The following is an 18,364-nucleotide window of genomic DNA, read 5'->3' as shown; positions in this document are numbered from 1 at the left end:
CGTATTCTGTTCTACCGGCATTCAAAGGATGAGTCTCGTGATATTCAGAATGTCGTTCCTTTCTTCAGTAAATTACACCAAAAAAGAAAACCCAACAAATCATTGATTTTGCTAACATCTAATTTCAAATGTCTTATTGCTCTGATCTGTAGAAACACACGACTGCAACTCTAGATAATAATATTAATAGAATTAATAGAATAACACTAGACTTGTCCTTTAATGTCTAACCTTTTGTACCTGGAGGCAGAGCTGGAACTGTTTCGTCTAGCATGGATTAAGTAAACTAAAGGAAATTACAACAAACTTTAATCCATAAAATAGGCACGGTGGTGCAGTGGGTAGCGCTGTTGCCTCAGAGCAAGAAGGTTCCAGGCTCAATTCCTTGACGTGCATATGTTCTCCCTGTGTCTGCGTGGGTTCTCTCCGGGTTCTCCGCCTTCCTCCCACCTCCAAAGCCATTCAACTTGGGTGAATCGATCACTCCAAATTGTCCGTAGAATGTCAGTGTGTGTATCTGATTATGTTTCGCGTGGCCCCGCAATAACCTGGCGACTCATCTGGGGTGTACCCCGCCTCTCGCCCGTCATCAGCTGCGATGGGCTCCAGCAGACCCGCATGGGTAGATGATTATGATTGTCTCATCTACAAGAAGACGGACGGATGGATGGACAGATTGATAGATTCGACAGATGGATGAATGGATAGACGGACGGATGGATGGATGGATGGGTTGATAGATTTTACGGATGGATGGATGGACGGATGGATTGATAGATTTTACGGACGGATGGATGGACGGATGGATACTCCATGGCTAAATCCTTTACATTTTGAATCCTGCTGCACTAATTCGCCACCAACTAACCCCTGAATCAGTCGTGCACGTTTCATTTGCAGGTGCATTTTGACATTTGTCCGTCCCCGATGTCGGGTCATTTCTAACACTGAACGCTTCCAGAGTACTTTTGTATTCTGACATGAAAAGGATCTTGCTAATTTAATCTCGGGCAGGAAAGCTGTTTCCTTGATGAGCGCTAACACGTTCCTAGCTCTGTGCCTGGAGGCTCGACCCTCTCTCTGATGCCGCCCCGCCCCGCCCCGCCCCGCCCCGCGAGGACACGCCGTCTGCTATGGCCTCCTCCGTGTCCGCTCCATCTAACAGAGCTTTTCTCGCCGCGCGCTAACCCCTGCATGGAGCTCCTCCAGGCCGGCCAGCTTGCTTAGCCTGCTCGCTCTCTGTCTGTCTGTGATTCGACTGCTCCCTCTCTCCTTTCAGGTTCTGCCGGTTCTTTTAACATGTCAAACTCCGGGGACTTGTTCATGAGCGTGCAGTCTCTCAATGGGGACTCGTACCAGGGGGCTCAGGTGGGAGCCAACGTGCAGTCACAGGTAGGGCCGTGAGCAGCGCAGCAGCTAACACAGGGCCAGACGCTTTGACGAGTCGCACAGCAGGTGTCACATTCATCAGTCGTTCACGTTACAGTCAGCAAATATTAGAACGGCCGACTGTCTTGAATTGTCAAGTTAAAAGCCCAAACTTTAGTTTAAGAAAGATTAGCTACCTGTTATCAACACAATGGGGGCAAACAACAGTTTTAAGATGACAGCGGAACCTCGGTTGTCGAACAAAATTGGTTCCGTAATCCTGTTCGAAAACTGAAACTATATTTCCCATAATAAATAATGTAAACTGGATGAATCCGTTCCTACGCAGCAGATAAATGCCCATCTACATGCCTGCAGTTATATTAATATGTAACTACGTGTATCTAAACAACAGAAAACACATAAAAGTGTAAATAGTATGAAAAACAAAAGCATAATGAAGTTCATTTAACACAGCTCTGTATCATTTACACACCGTTTTGGCTGCTGTCAGGAGGGAGGGGACGGGGAGGGGTTATTCCCTTGAAAGGGAGTCCTCCTCCATTAAATGTCTCGGTAACTCTCCTCCTGGCTTTTTATTTTCCCTTTAGCTCAGCTTTCTGAAGAAAAGTTGAAATCGTCAATTTCGCCATACCGTTTTCATACTTGCCGATTATTTCCTTCTTTAATTCAACGTTTGTTCTCACTACGTTCCTCTTTTCTTCTCCCGTCGTATTGCTGCTACCTTTCTTCGGATCCATGACCCTTCAGAATCAGATTAAACTAGTTTCCATTATTTCTTACGGGAAATCTAGTTTCGCTTTTCAAACAAATCGGTTTTGGAACAGCATTACGGAAGGAACTGCATTGGAGAACCGAGGTTCCGCTGTGTCTGTGCTGCTCCTGCTTTGACAAGTCAAAAGGAATAATGTCCACGCAGGCTCCAGGATAAAGCTCCTTCACACTCAAGGGCAGGCTGTCCGTCTCAATGTCTTCCTGAGAAGTCTTTACTTCAGCTAGCCAAAGTTGTTGCTCCTGAATTTTCCTTTGTTTGATCGGATGTTGTTTTCTCCAAGGATATACTTGCAGCAGTCGCTCTCCCCCTCCCTCTCTCCCTCTCTCTGTCTTGTCTTCCCCTCCTCTTCCCTCGCGTTGACTCTGACCTTGCTTTGTTTGTTGCTTCTGAATGTTTCAGGTGGATACCCTTCGCCATGTTATCAGTCAGACAGGCGGATACAGTGAAGGACTCACAGCCAACCAAATGTACAGTCCGCAGGGCATCAGCGTAAGGACGCCTTCCTTCCTCTCTGTGTCTCCCTACCAATTATTTCTCAGCCACAGGGCTCAGAATGCCACTTAGCAGGACTTGTCTCTGCTCCATGGTCACCTAGTTGATTGCTTCTGTGTAGCGCGTGCCACGGGCAGAACCCCGCCTCGTGCACGCCGGGGCGGGCCGGGCCACTCTCACGCGGCGCCGTCTGAGGCTGTCGTGTTCGATCACGACCGGCGTAGCACCTGCAGCCGCGCACCGTCAGCCCAGAGCAAAGTGCACATACAGGTGACACCTCCTGCACTGGACTTCAAACCCCTCAGACCACCTGACCTGTGATGAGCAGCCCGGGGGCCAGGAGCCCCCGTCAGAGCCTCCCAGGAGACAGCGCCGCGGTCCTTCTAAAAATATAACCACTGCATGTGCCACAGGGGTGTGTCCCCGTCCTCTTCATGCTATTTTGCCGCAGAGTTTGGGTCTAGATGGGGGGGGGGGGTCGGGGGTTTGTTTGCTGGCAGCTGCAAACAGTAGGGAAATTCGCAGCGACAAGCCATGTCGCAAAGGGGAAAATCGATCAGACAGACACAAGGAGAGCCGAGTGTGGACTCGGGACAGCAATCCAAGCGCATTGCTCAGATCATGTTCCCGCCGCGTTAATGGCCCTGACAGCGAGCCGCGGCGAGAGGGCGAGGCCGGCCACGGTGCCGCCGCCGTGCCTCAGCGACCGGATGAAAATCAGATGGAGTGTCTCCCCTCTAAAGACACGTATGCGTATTCAAACGAGCTTCCCGGCTGCTCCGGAGGCAGCTGCCGGAACCCGGAGAGGCCGCTCTCGTATTCAGGCCCCGTTCTCCTCACCCCTCTGACCCCACAGACGCGGTTCTCCTTGGATGCCTGTTTGCTCTACCACATCTTGCACCGCCACAATATGCTGTGTTATGCACTTTTATACGCTGTAATGCATAATGTAAGCGCCGGACGTCCATCTGCCAGCCGGCTTACTGGTCTTTCATGTAGCCGGAGCCACCGAGGGAGGATCCTGGCTCGTCCCTCGGCCCTCAGTGTCGTGTTTTATGTCCAACCTGATCGTCTTGATTAGTCAATCCTCATTAAACCGTCGAGGTTCTAGGTATGAAGTTATTTGTTCTTAACTGAAAACACATCAGAAAAGGAAAGTTCCCTAAAAGCGTCGGGCTCCAGTGCCGCAGTCAGGAAATCGTTTTCCTATCGATGCCTCAGAGACGCATCATCAGCAGAAATAGAATCATTCACCATGCCGTCAACCATTTTATTTAAAAATAGGTGTGTGTGTTTTCTACTTATTAGTATATTATTTTTATTCTTATTTTTTTCATTGTAGAAAGCAAAAAGGCTGTAAAATTCAGAATCAATATTATCCAAAAATCCTTTGATTAATTTGAGTCCCCTACATAGAAAGAATTCTGGATCCAGACCAGGATCAACTTGACGCCCATCCTTCCGTAAACTTGAGTGAAAATCCGCCGCTAGCTTTTCGAGATGCGTAAACGGACGCACGGTTGATGACAGTCGAGCAGAGGAAAACATGCCAATCGATCAGGAGTAGGGAACGAATCGTTTTTCTGCTTCAGCGTTGAACCGGAGCCGAGTGCCCGGTCCTCAAAAGACATGTGAAGACAGATTTTTATGAATGAGGAGTGGAAGAAATGATGAGCGGGCTGGAGGAAGCATCTCACCCGACACGCAGGCTGGATGATGGCTGATAAAGAGCTGCTGTGGATGATTGGAGCGTTCAGCAGCCTGACCTCCACACTGCTTCTCCAAATGACGGGCTGCCTGCGACCAGTCCAAGTCCGGTCTGTTCCTGCTACTGGAGGACGAGTCCTGCTGTCATCATTCAGGCATTCATTTGCACGCATTGCTTTTGTTGCACGCTTACACAGCGAAGGGGCTGGAGTGGGAGGAGCACGCAGGCCTCTGTGGTGTTGTCTTCATTCGGACGCTGGATCAAAGCACAAAACATAGGCGGAGTCCAGACCCAGCCAGCGGTCATTTCCTCGCCACCCTGCATCTGAATTGTTTCATTTGATGTTTACATCTTTCAAATGTTCTCTTTATTGCTCACGCGCCTCTGACAGAGATGAAATAACCAATTAGAGTTTCGGAAAACTCGTAATTTAAAATGACATTGTTTCAAGTTTCCTGCTGCGTGTATGATTTTTAGTGCATGATGGGTACTGGAGTTCACTGCACTGCTGCTCGCTTCAAAGTATTTCCCTGTGTCAGTTTTATTCTGAAAGGATCGTTTGAGCATTTTTTGTGTTTGTGGCGAATTGCTGAACGCATCCCGGCATTCCGCGCTGCCTTCAGGAAGTCCGTCCCGTGTACCTCGGTGTGTTTAGCCCAGCTCCTTGGAGTGATGAAGATGAATATAACTAGCCTTCCTCCTCTTGTTCCTCTCAGGCCAACGGTGGCTGGCAGGACGCTCCAACCCCCTCATCAGTGACTTCACCCACAGAAGGACCCGGAAGCGTTCACTCTGACACCTCCAACTGATCCTCCGTCCACCCTCTGCTTCTCAGCTTCCTCTTTCAGCCATGTCATCCAAAGCGTCGACCCTAATCAGGACTGGATGTGACGCGACTTTTGGAGGTGCGGGATCTTTCCCCATTATGGACACGTATTTCTCTCTTCCCTATCCGGATCACGGCGGCACCGTTAGCGGCCGCAGGGGACTCGTATACACGTTGTACAGCTTCCACGTGGCGTGGGAACTCTCTCATGTCTCGAAGTTAGCAGCATGAAGCCCCGTCGCTGCGACGTGAAACTCTCTCACACTACCTCTCTTCCAAACAGCAACAGAGAAAACATTTCAGACGCTTTCACTAACGATTGGAGTTGCACCGTGCCCCGTCGTCACATCCGTCTCTATCCGACACATGTTGTTAACTCCAGTGCCAAAGTTCATCCCCGAAGGTGAACTTTGACAATCGTTGCCGTTAACCTTTCCATGATATTTTTCTTACATAAGTCCATCCAAGCTCGTCTTCATTTTACTTCATTTATACAGTTCCTGTTCGGAATGTCACCCAAAGCATTTTGCATTTTATTGCCAGAGTGTAGGTTTTCTGCTCACATGCAGAGGATCCACATTTTCCGTGCCGCTTTCAGAGGGAACGTGCACGTTGGCTGCATCCACAACTCTCAGAGAAAAACTGCCCAGAAATGCGAAATCTATGACAACATTTGCAGCAATTATTGGCACGTCAATATGTATTAAAGCACAATAGCACCTATGATTGCAGTGAAAGGGTGACATTTGTAAATGTCCACGATAAAGAGAAGAGGAAGTTTTCAGATTTGACTGCAGTGGTCGTATATAGGGAGGAAAGAGCAGCGTTCAGGATCAGACATCGTCAATGTGAGGTCGATACAGCCAAATACTGCTGCGAACCAAAACAGGAAATGTCATTCGGAATTTTATGGTACCACGTTGTGAACACAAAATTCACGTTTCATCTGTGGAATTATATTTGTGTCGTAAATCCTGAGATGAACCGGGACGTTTCGAGCTCAGAATACTTTCTAGAATTTGGTGCCGATATAACTCTTTACGTTATTCAGAAAAAAGAAAGTAAAAACATCTCCGACCAAACTGGAACGCTCGACGACACAAATGTGAGCCCGTGTCTCAGCGAGAACATTTCATTAGTCCGTTCCCTGCGTGTCTTAAAATGATGCTGGGAACGCCGCATCCATCGTCACAAACAATCCTAAATGTGAAGTTCAATTTATTGTATGTACAGTATACTATGTGGTACTACATATATACGTGATTACAGCATTTACATACTTTGATACCAAATAATGGCAGACTTGTGACGTTGGGATGGGCTTTATTGTCTGCAGCACCAGTGAGCGTCTCATCGCGCACCAGTCCTCTGTAGTCAAAGCATTAGGAACGCAGTAGTGTTACTACAAGTCAAAGTGGAAACCGATACCCCGACGGCACACAACTCCACGTTATCTCTGGATACGTTACGCCTCTTTTATTTCGGTGTCTATTTTGTCTCATGTTGCTTTGCTGCAGGACTACGTTTCTTATTTTACTGCTACCGAGAACGCTCTATATACTGAACACCTTGTAGATACACACTTTATTTTTCTTTTGCATTTTCAAATTCCGATCCTGTTGAATAGAATCCGACGTCCGTATTTTGTGCTCACACCGCCCAAACAAGGCTGCCTCCATGCTGCCTCCTGTCCAAACGAAGGTGGCGAGAAGTGTGTGTTTTTATTGCCGTCGTTTTCGGGCCGCAGGTATTTTTTTAACAGTTGTCATTGTGTTGTATTTAATACACATGTATGAAATCCTGGATCTTTCAGCGTGTGGAGGTCAGATGTGATCTCCGGAGCGTCTCCTCCTGCTCGGTGCTGCCACCTGGAGGCCGGGCGGCTCCGCGGTGACGCAGACTCGTACCTGAAGTCGTTGGGCTGAACTGGCAGCGGCAGCCATTAAAAGACAAACACAAGAATCGTTTTGGCACCCCTGGAAAAAAAAAAAAACCCGGCTTAACTCTACTTTTCACATTTCCTGTCAAATATCATCGAAGCCTCATTTAATGACGCTTTTTAGTTTTTTGAATATAAAAAGAAAAGAGACGTGAAGAGAAAAATGAACACTTTGTAAAACACGAAATGTTTTATTTGTTGCATGTCTTTTTTTGTTCTCCAATAAAATAACGTGCTGCAGTGTTTTGAACGTTAACTTCTCCTTCTTTTTTTTTACAAGGATTTCAGAGTGAAATCGTGGCGCCTTTGTCCTGACAGGTTTTGACTTTTGAGATCTCTGCGTATGTAAAAAAGGTATCAAATAGGACGTTTGTCTTTTTCATTCCAATTCAACACCTGCTTTCCGTGGAGCGACACAGCTGGAAGGTTTCGGTTTTATGGTCTCTTAATTTGTACCGGCAATGCGTATCCAAAATAAATAGTCTCTTTTGTTGCATAAATGGCGCGTCTGTCCTTTTTCATCGGCCTTCTTCTTCAGTTCTCCCCTCTCGAACCCCTGTGTGGCTTCTCCTCTGGACTTCAGTAACAGGGTCAGAATCACTGTAGGATTCATGTTTACACGTGGTGGACGTGTCAGTCCAACACCTCTGGATAACGTGACATGTCTCACTTCCCACAATGCCACAGCACACGGGCGTTTTAGCACCGCTCACACTCGTCCAAGCTGACGGTGGTGTGAAGGGGACATTTTCACAGTTTTTGAAGTGAATGAAAGCCGTGCACTCCCAGCTGACAAACAACCCCCCCCCCCCCCCCCACCACCACTCCTCACTTCTCCCCCCCGGACACAGCTCCCTCCCAGGCGTGGTTAATGTGCATTCCCTTGAAAGAGGAGGCCTCCACACTTATCTGTCTCCTCCAGATAAACCAGACGGGTCGTCTGACTCTGCTCCTGCAATCCATCCGTCTCGGGAGAGAAGAAAGCCGGAGGAGAGGGCTGAAACGTCAGCTTGTGGGTTCGGGGAAAGGTTCCCAGGAGCGTGACAGCAACTGTGGGAGTGACGCATGCAAACATGATCAAGTGTAATTACATGGGGGAGCCTCCTTGTTTCCATCAAAGGGCTTCTTTCATCCGCCGTTACAGGAATGAAAGGCGGAAATTCAGGACATGTTTCATTTATTCGTGTGCTTCTGCAAATCAAACGGCTGATTCGGTGATTACACGGGTGAAAAGGTGTGAATCCCGTTCTGAGTGAAATCATTGCGTTCCCTTGAATCCTCCTGATTCCGATCAGTGTCCGTTTTACCAGTTAAACCAATGAGGAAGCAGCATTAAAAAAAGCCAATCTAAGTTACAATAATACCATGAATACAAGTATGCATAATACCATGAATACTAGTATGCATAATACCATGAATACAAGTATGCATAATACCATGAATACAAGTATGCATAATACCATGAATACAAGTATGCATAATACCATGAATACTAGTATGCATAATACCATGAATACAAGTATGCATAATACCATGAATACAAGTATGCATAATACCATGAATACTAGTATGCATAATACCATGAATACTAGTATGCATAATACCATGAATACAAGTATGCATACATAATGTAGTACTGCAATAAATAAGAAAACATTACAGTACATTTAAAACTCTACACATGCAGTACACATGCAGTACACATGCAGTACATAGTCAAGGCAACTTGAGTTTATTTGTCACACACGTGCAGCACGGCAGTGAAATGCTGTTGCACGGCCTTGTGTCTGTGCAACAGCCATTCAGCACCATTAAGAAACACCACGAACGCAAGAAGAAAGGTTGTTGTTTTTAAATATAACCAATATGTAGTGCACTGCCTACACACATACATTAAGCTCTTAAAACATCGAATGCCTGCTATACTAAATATTGTCAATGAAAAAAATCTTCTAAAATATCAGAATAAGTCAAAGCTGTCAATGTTAAACAGTAAATAATAATAATAAATCCTGGTTATTCATACACAGATCTGCTTCAGAGCCCAAAGAACTCTTTCCTGGTCTTCAGCAAATTCCTTCACGAAATGTCGACACGTTATTAAGAGCCCGTAGAGATACAAACAGACAAACGAATAATGGCTGATTCTGATTGGTTGGTCTGAATGCCTTAAAATCGGATTTGTTTTTCCAAGAAATCAAAAATAATAATAATCATTTAAATAGGGATCGTACAGTTAACTGGGCTAACATTTGCAATTTAAATCTCCTCTTCCTCCTCCTCCTCCTCATCATCATCCTCTCATTCAGATTCAGTTCTGTCTATCTGTCGTTACAGGGATTATTCCATCTTCAGGGTGCAATTCTCAGATCTAACCTTTACTAGTCGTATCTATCCGTCACAAGCCACTGCTAAATGTTTTAATTTTTATTTAAAGTTTTTTTAAATCTTATTCACATATTTATCTCCAGTAGACTAGACTTCTGTAAACCGTGACTCTTCTGGGCTCAAACAAAAGAGTCCTGTAAAAACCTTAAATACATCACCACAACACAGTAATTATTGATTGGGCTTTCAGTCACCCATAGAAACAATTTTACAATCCTATAACCCCCCCCCTCAAATCCCTCAGATTCATTTTAGAATGAAGCAGCGTTTGGTTATCGCCGAACGAAGCTCATTAAATCCACATTTAAAACATTCCTTTATTGCACTGTAATAAAAAAGAAAAAGCTGACATCTTATTCCACCTTCATTGATCTATTTAATTGTCCCTTTAATGTGTGATTATTGTTCCTTCACTTGTATCATCACATTTTAACTGGACAAGCTCATCGAAAAAATATTGTGTCTTGTACGTTTATGAGCGCGTCGTCTTTATTGTATTTTATTATGCTGTAACGATTGTTGTTGCTGCCTTATTGGTAAAAAAAAAAAAAAAAAAAAAAACACTGATGTGTTCAAGAGATAATCATCATTTCAGATCTGAACAGAGGAACCAGAATTTCTTTTTGACCTCACCGGTTGCATTCTGGGCCTTCTCCTAATCGGACCCTCGTCTGCATCACCCTGGACCAGAACGCGGTGCATGTGGCGCTGCAGCGGCGCTCAGGGCTCGCATTATATCAATGACAAGAACAAGGCTCATAAAAAGGCCGGCTTCATGCATAATGCATAATGTGCATCCGTTATGTCAACGCCTGCCAGCATGACATGCGCGTGCAGACACACACACACACACACACACACAAGGCTGCCTGAGGGATCGGCCACTGAAGCAGACACTCTGAGGTCTGAGGGCACGTTATAAGAAATCCTCTGCATCAGTGGGATGAAAGAACTCCTCTTCCTCACTGACACTCCAAACAAATGGGATTTGCAGGACCGGAGTCGTGTAATTAGGGATTGTGGGAGTGTTGCAGATTTCAGATCAGTTTGGCAAAGTCCTTGTGCTGGAAAGCCTCTGTTTCGTACTTCCTGTGCCACCCACAGATCTGTAATAAATTCCTCTGATCCAAACTTTCATTAAGTAGACATTTGGAAAGGATTTCACGGCTCAGTCATCGTCGCCCTTCAAGTTGTTTCAGCCCTGGAATATTTGAATGACTATCTGCAGTTTACTTGAGTATTTGGGGTGTGGGAGTTTAAGAGTGTTAGCTGTTTCTTTATATTTGCATAAAGCTTCCATAATGAGCAAGATTCTAAAATAAAATAATGTTTTTCAATTACAGTGGGGGAGATTCCCTTTACAGACATGCCAGGAGACTCTCTTCTTAGAGAAATGAGAAAGTTATCTCTCCAAAACATGAATATAAAAAAAGAGTTTTTCTTTGATGATCAAGGACATTCAGACACACGGCTGCTGGAATAATTATGGCACTCACGTCCAGCAGCAACAGTGAGATCGCTCGCGTCAGCTCTCTGCCAGCTCTCTGCCAGCTCTCTGCCAGCTCTCTTTCAGCTCTCTTTCAGCTGCGAGCTCATTTGTTTGGAGTTGGTGTCTGTGTTTTCATCTGCTTAAATGTTTCCCTGCCTTCATGGACATGAAGTCTTTTGACACATCTGGTCACCGCAGCGTGACGCTTAAGAAAGGAAACCCTGTTTTTTCATAAGATAGCAATTCTGATTATGTTGTCAAGACGGATTTATGTCAGGTACGAGAGAAAGACTGGCCAGTCCCGCTGCTCTGTGGACCCTGAGACTCCGTTCTGTAATTTAGGAGGCAGCTGTCATATTGAGTTTTCCATTATCCAGTATGTAAGACTCAGGCTGAATATACTGTCTGTGATCAGTGTCTATCTATCTATCTATCTATCTATCTATCATCTATCTATCTATCTATCTATCTATCTATCTATCTATCTATCCATCTATCTATCTATCATCTATCTATCTATCCATCTATCTATCTATCATCTATCTATCTATCTATCTATCTATCTATCTATCTATCTATCTATCTATCCATCTATCTATCTATCTATCTGTCTGTCTGTCTGTCTGTCCATCTGTCTATCTATCTATCTTTCTATCTATCTATCTATCTATCTATCTATCTATCTGTCTGTCTTTCTAATTTTATATATATTTATACTTTATATTATTATAATCAGCCAATAACCAATAATTCACATAAAATAAATATGAAGTTGAAGGCCTGCAGATTTAACTACAATATAAGTATACGCTCCTCTCAAGTGTGTCTTTTCCTGACTGGGGGGGTCACGAACTTTATGCTTTAATTGTTGACAGCTATGGAGTTTGATGCTCGTCATTCATTTTATTCATTCGCCCATCCTACGATCGTGATCACATCGTCATCAGCAGCTTATCGAGAGGCGGGGCACACCCCGGATGAGGCGCCAGCCCATCGCTGGGGGGGAAGCCGGAGAACCTGGAGAGAACCCACACAGACACGGGGAGAACATGCAAACTCTGCACGGGTATGAACCGAACTCAAAGCAGCAACGTGATCAACCTAAATCACATGAACAGAACCTACAGGCTACAACCTAGCAGGAGAATACAAATACCAGAAGTCACATGCACTATTTGTACCCGTTTATTTATTTTACTTTGCACTGTTTGGAGGGCTTTGCAATTTCGTTGCACTCGTTGTACTGACAATAAAGATTCATTCTTTTCTATTCACGTCCCATATTTCATTCATGCCTGGTAAAGTTAGGGTGTTCAATAAACCAAACGGTCTGGACACATCCAAATCGGATCTGGATTTATGCCGCATGGCAGATATGGTGATCCGCACTTTGTTTTTTTATTCTGCAGCTGTGCAATGCTTCCTGAAGAACACCCCTCAAGTCTAACTGTTGCACGATTTGATAGTTGGGAGCTTTGCAGGATGTTCCCTGTTGTAATTTCACCCTGATCAGGAATCAAAGCGTGACCTGGTGCCGCTTTGAGCCGTCTCAGCAGAGCGTCTGCCTGCTTGGAGTCAGAGGGTGTATGTAGGTCAGCGTGGGCCTGCATGCTGTGCAGCAGGACAGGGATTGAAGCAGACAGGAAGTCGGCGTAGAGCGCCCCCCCTCTCACGTCACCGCCGATGCTTCCTCATTTGCCCTCTTAAACGCTTTGACATTATCAGGCCACACGGAGCAACGTCCACACTCATTATTCTCACCTTTGGTAGTGCAGCAAAATGGCAAAGAGAAGCCAGAGAGAACGTCAGAAATACCGAGCAGGCACCACATCATGGCACATTTCCAACGTGCTGCGATGCTCCTTTTATTGGTGCTCCATCCGTGTCAGGAAAATAATACCAGCCAGGTCTCAAACACTCCGGAAGCTTATTGCATTCACTGAAGAAGAAACAGCTTCCATTTTCCTGAATTTCTGAATGAATGAAATAAATCATTTCTTCCATGTTTTTAGAGGTATTTTTTTCTGTTTTTCTGAAATAATTAGATCAATTTATGAGAAATCTTTTTTTTTTCTTGCTTTTAGAGGAATTATTTTTCTATTTTTAGAGGTAATATTTTCTGGTTTTTATAGGTAATTTCTTTCAGTTTTTCTGAAATTGTGAAATAATTCTGTAGGCCTGTTTATTTTAGGTCCAGTAATGGCTGATCTTGCTCATTGTATTTGCTTTGATTTTCATCTTGGTTTAATACATTGGGAAATACTCTGCTACTCTAACCTTGAAGGAAATTACAATTGTTAAACTTTTTTTTTCTCTGAAGTTATCTCATTAATTCAGGAATTGAGGAAAGCTGAAACTATTTTTTCTTGTGAATGCAATAAGCTTCCGTAAAACACAACAGTTCTGATCATGAAAACAGAAAGCAGCACAACTGACATTTAGACATTGTAACCTTTTATTTAGGATTGGAAAAAATTATCAATAATTATTTTGAAACTGTTGTAATAAAATTAAACATAGCATTGATATTCTAGAGATTATGTAAACACAGGATTCAACTCATTACAAAACAATTTAGTCCTTTAAACATGTTTAACTGGACGACAAAAAAGGTTTGAGCGATTCAAAACGCAAACTGCTGTCTCAAAACTGATGACGTACTGCCACCTAGTGGCGGATACTGCGCGGTTCAACTGTTCAAGACAGCCACCCCTCGCTGTATCGCGGTGAAATTTGTAATGTTTTAATGTTTACATTTCCAATAATTTCACTACTTTATTGATCAAAAAGCATTTTCTAGCCTAAGAAAAATAAAACAGTAAAGACAGTAACAGTATTTTTTAACGTGTATGGATTGCAGATATTGCAACATGTAAAATACAGTGCTGGTAGGTACTGTAAAACACAAAGAGCCACTCCTACATGAGATTGTACACGACATGCTCTTCACCTCACTCACTCAGCTAGTATCCGTGTGAGTCGTTGGCGTTGCGCCTGCGCCCGTGGTTTGTATTTTATTTAACATACTCGTTACTGCGCTGTCCCTGTCCCGTGTTGGGGGTCGTTTAAGATGCCACGCTGCGGCTTTCTTTGAGCTTGTCCTTAAAGTGGAGATCAAGCTAAAGTTATTTCACTGAAGTTTTCTCCACTCATGATTTATGTACTAGAAGGGACATGAGTTTCTAAGTCGTATCTTTTTTTGTTTGTTTAAAAGTCCAACCTGCCAGCTGGCGCACGGCCGCCTGTTTGAGCGTTACTTCCCAACCGGACGGGGAAGGAATGGCGACGCAACTCATTTGTGAACAAGCCAGGTCCATCAACCCTATTCCTACTTGAAGAGGAACAGCTGGAACAGCACGTTTGAGACAACTTCAAAGCTCTTTGCATTCTGTATTCCAGTCAAAGCACTAAAAGCCCTTCCTCCGTTTCCAACCTCAGATCTTTGTGAGGCGGTTTTCTGCGCTGACAGTCACCGAAACAAGAGTACGGAGCATTTCTTAATGAGACAATTTTATATATTAAATATTATGACGTCTTTAGGGTGCTAAGAACCTTCACACAACTTTCCAACAGTACATTAAACTCAAAATGTTTTAGAGTGACTGAAAATGTTCACTGAGTCACAAATGGTGAAACGTTCATTTATTTTACAATCGTTTTGAGAAATTCAATTGAATGAATTACATTTTTTGTAAGGCAAATAATAACATTCTTACAAACTTCAATGCTATTTACTGCTTTTTTATTAAAAAAAATACAATTAACATTATACAGAATTGAGTTCAGCCTTTTGGCCCAGACCTCCAGATTATTTTCTGTTGCTCGTGGCCCCATGGGAAATAAACAATTGCCCACCCCTGCTCTCGTTGCAGGGAAACAAGCCCAAGGCTCCAACTAACTTTGCATTGCGGTGAGCTGATATTATCGTGTAAAACTATTGCCTAATATAAAGTTTCATTGGGAATATATACTATGACAAAGTCTTTTGTCATTGGAACCCGGCGGCTCCAACACTTTCATGCATGAATCCGGTCCCTGGTAGTAAAAGAAGGGGGGTCGTTGCTGTGTACGACAGTTTATCGCTGACGGAGGCATTTTATTTGGGATCAGACTCAAAAAACACCAAGAATGTACGAGGCGGCTGCGAAGAGATCAGAGTCCTCAGAGGTTTGTCCGTTCCACGAAGATGCCGTCGCTGAACGGGAACGCTGTGGCGAGCCCGTCATTCGGCAGAAGAAAGGAGGAGCTCACCGGGGGTACGGGTGCAGAGCGCCAGACGCAGATTTGATGTTCGTCTTGATGCTGCTCGGGATTTTCCCTGAGAAAGAGAAACGATTATTATTACAGATTATTGTTCTCAGCTAGAGAAAGAATGAAGCCACGAGAAACAGCGCTACAAGTCAGCCACACAGCTTCTGATTGGTTACCAGTGGATGGTTAATAATCAATAACAGCAATTGTTTTCACTTTCAACGCGGCATATAAAACACAGAAGATATTCGGGGCCTACGGGTGCGTTCCCACTGCGCGTGTTTGCTCCCTTTAAAACGGACCAGAGTTCCTTTACTCCGATAATCCGCTCCGTTTGGGCCAGTGGGAACGCGCACCCGGACTCTGGAGAGGATCAAAAAAGTCCGCCTGAAAAGGAGGGTCTCGGTCCCTTTCGGCGGAGCAAAGGACGGAGCAACGTACGTAGTGACGTAGTGACGCTACGCGGCGCGTCTCCGGAAGAGGAAGTACAGCGAGCACTCCAAGCTGCTCCAAAAAAAATAAGTGTGGCGAAATATGCACTGCCGTGTGTAGATTTCATTAACTAAATATGCGTTATAATACTTTAATATTTTGTTCAGAACCAGCTACGTATCACCGGTAACTGACATGACTTCTCCCCGCAGCTCCACGGCGCTTTAACAGTCCAGCGCGGGGCGGAGAATCAGCTGATCGGCAGCGATAGTTCTTCATTCCGTTGTTCTGAACTGATCCGGAGACTTTACGGATCCACAGCGGCTTTGTGTTAGAAACGACTAGCGTTGTGTAACATTTATGATTTAGGCCAGAACTAAATGAGATTCCCTCCCTAACGGAGCAGCAGCCGTAACGGCGCACTCAAAAATAAAACATGGGAGAGGGCGGGACTTCCCCTTCTACTTTGTCCAATCGACGAGCGCCCTTTTCAGCCACGCGACGTTGCTCCGAAAGTTCGTTCCGTGAAGAAACCACAGTGCGAACGCAGACCTTTCAACGAATTATAAATGCAGGAATTTGCTCCCAAAGGAACCGAGTCCTCTTGGCGCAGTGGGAATGCACCCTTAATCATCCGACATGATTTTAAAAGTCCTGAAAAAAAAGACGCTGCAGTTGAAGACTGGTTCGCTGGGCAAAACTAGAAATGTTTCTCATTGTGTGACTTTATAGCATTTAGAAAGTTGAAAGAATAATGTTTTAAGAAGTCTTAGATTGATGCTGCTTTTTCTCAGTCTGGAATAGTCGACACATGAAATGATGTCGCCTTCATAGCGTTTGACCTTATTGTAACCACGCCCACCAAACACGTTCACACGAGCACAAGGAGAGGAGCAAACAGGCGAGTGTAGAGACCCCCCCCCCCCCCCCAGCTCTCCTACCTGGCGGCCCTTGCTGCTGTGGAGCCACAGGACCTCCCAAACCCGCTTGCTGACCGGAACCTCCACCGATGGTGACCTGCTGTAACGTTGGGCCTCCGCTCATCATGGAGCCTTGTCCTGGATGTCCGGAGGACACTGGACCTGGAGGCCGACATTTGGAAAGGCCCTTCCCAAAGGCGACAGCGCCCACCAGTGCGTTGGTGTCGGCGGGGTTGAAGGATGGTTTGTTCTGTCGTATCGCTGAAAAAACAGCAAATAATAATACTTCAAATGAGCAGATCTACATCTAAATATCAGTTTGCTCGGAGTCAAGCAGACAAGCACACCTGTGCTTTCGGCATCTCTGTCATCACGAGGATTGTTGAGCTTCTCGAGCAGATTGGAACACAGTTTATTTAACGTCTGGATCTGTTTCTGTTGAAGGAAATAAAGCCGGCAGGGCTGAACAATGCAAACTAAGCTACGGCTAAATGCAATGAAGGCTCATTTACTGCACGAGAGTCCTACGGACGAGTGGGAGAACAGTCCGCATGATGACCAGCTGACCTGGGCCACCTCGGGACCAATCCGCGCCGCCTCCGCACTCAGCTGCTTCTCCTGCTCCTCCACATCCGGATCAGGCTTCGTCCGCAAGTAGTCCGGTACGATCTCATGGCTGAACACGGGGACACGCTGTTCTGTCAGCTTCTGTGGGGGGGGGGGGGGGGCAAGCAGAGGAGGTCAGGGGAGAGCTGACAGCGGTCATTCAGAAGAGCCGCGGCTTCAGACTCACGGCTAAATCCTCATCGCGATCCGGAGACAGGAGCAGCGGGATGATCACTTGGCTGCGAAAGGACGGCGTCTTCTCGTTCTTCAGGAGCTTGTTGATGGTGTTCAGCTGACCAGACAGAAGGGCGAAGTTGTCCAGAACAGAAGGCCTAAATGAATGAAGCGGACCATCACTGAAGAAATCTAAATACTTCAAAGCGTCATTGATGAATACGTCTCATGATGGCGCCGTGAGGACGCGATAGCGACGTGATTTAAGCCGGCTAGCCGTGATGATGAGCTCCCCGAGAACTACCTCCATCCCTCTTCCGCGCAGCGCTTCTCTTACCATGTTAATCGCTCGTATTCATTTTCCAGCTTGTAAATGAAACTGTGCAGCGCGTTTTTCACGTGCGCCACCCGTGAGACGAGCGAGTCCACCGAGGCCTCCAGCTGCTTCTCTTCCCTCTGCTGAAACGGAACCGGAAAACGCAATCTGGTCAAATGCAGTAATAATAATAATAGTAATAATAATAATAATAATAATAATAAGGCCCCCAAAGAAAGTATCTGGAGATTACACGGTAGGATTAATAGTTACATTTCACACGCCGGTTGCCTGCTAGCTAGATCTGACCTAGCCGCAGTGTTTTGTTAGCGTGAACTATTTTAGCAGGCTAATGTTAGCTACGACTAGCCTTGCAATCGTGGAAAAACATAAAGCTAAAATATATAAAAGAAAAGACAAACTCCCTCGCCACAAGCAGTGGACTATATAACAAGTAAATACTATTTCACCTGCATTATCCAGCCACTGGATAATGATAAGACCGCCCTGCTGTCGTAGCTCAGAGAAACACGCAACACGAAACAATCACTTCCGGCGTCTCATATCAAAATAAAGGATTCTACTTCCGGCTTCTCATATCGAAATAAAATATTATACTTCCGGCTCCTCATATCAAAATAAAGGATTCTACTTCCGGC

At 45.1% G+C, this 18,364-nt stretch overlaps 2 protein-coding genes across 3 annotated transcripts in view; one reads left to right on the top strand and one right to left on the bottom strand.

Moving 5' to 3' along the window:
• The window catches only part of pbx1b (pre-B-cell leukemia homeobox 1b), a 48,657-nt gene extending 43,484 nt beyond the window's left edge, over positions 1 to 5,173 (top strand). Inside the window, exons 7-9 of one of the 2 annotated variants that reach the window (XM_068743095.1) lie at positions 1,280 to 1,392; positions 2,564 to 2,653; positions 5,081 to 5,173. In XM_068743095.1, coding sequence (XP_068599196.1) covers positions 1,280 to 1,392; positions 2,564 to 2,653; positions 5,081 to 5,173 — 296 coding nt within the window. Of the gene's footprint in view, positions 1 to 1,279; positions 1,393 to 2,563; positions 2,654 to 5,080 lie in introns of those variants that run through there. The other variant, XM_068743097.1, reaches the window with a different exon arrangement.
• Positions 5,174 to 14,633: 9,460 nt separating this feature from the next.
• Positions 14,634 to 18,255, bottom strand: med8 (mediator complex subunit 8). Its single transcript, XM_068743681.1, has 7 exons — positions 18,176 to 18,255; positions 17,727 to 17,848; positions 17,403 to 17,547; positions 17,177 to 17,317; positions 16,957 to 17,044; positions 16,631 to 16,870; positions 14,634 to 15,324 (listed from the first exon to the last, which is right to left on the bottom strand). The coding sequence occupies exons 1-7, from the start codon at positions 18,179 to 18,181 to the stop codon at positions 15,254 to 15,256; spliced, it is 813 nt and encodes a 270-aa protein (XP_068599782.1). The 5' UTR covers positions 18,182 to 18,255; the 3' UTR covers positions 14,634 to 15,253.
• Positions 18,256 to 18,364: the final 109 nt, after the last annotated feature.

This window comes from Brachionichthys hirsutus, chromosome 9 (genome assembly GCF_040956055.1).
Source record: "Brachionichthys hirsutus isolate HB-005 chromosome 9, CSIRO-AGI_Bhir_v1, whole genome shotgun sequence".
NCBI lineage: Eukaryota > Metazoa > Chordata > Actinopteri > Lophiiformes > Brachionichthyidae > Brachionichthys > Brachionichthys hirsutus.
The sequence above is the reverse complement of the archived record's forward strand: the minus strand, read 5'-3'. Positions and strand labels throughout refer to the sequence as shown.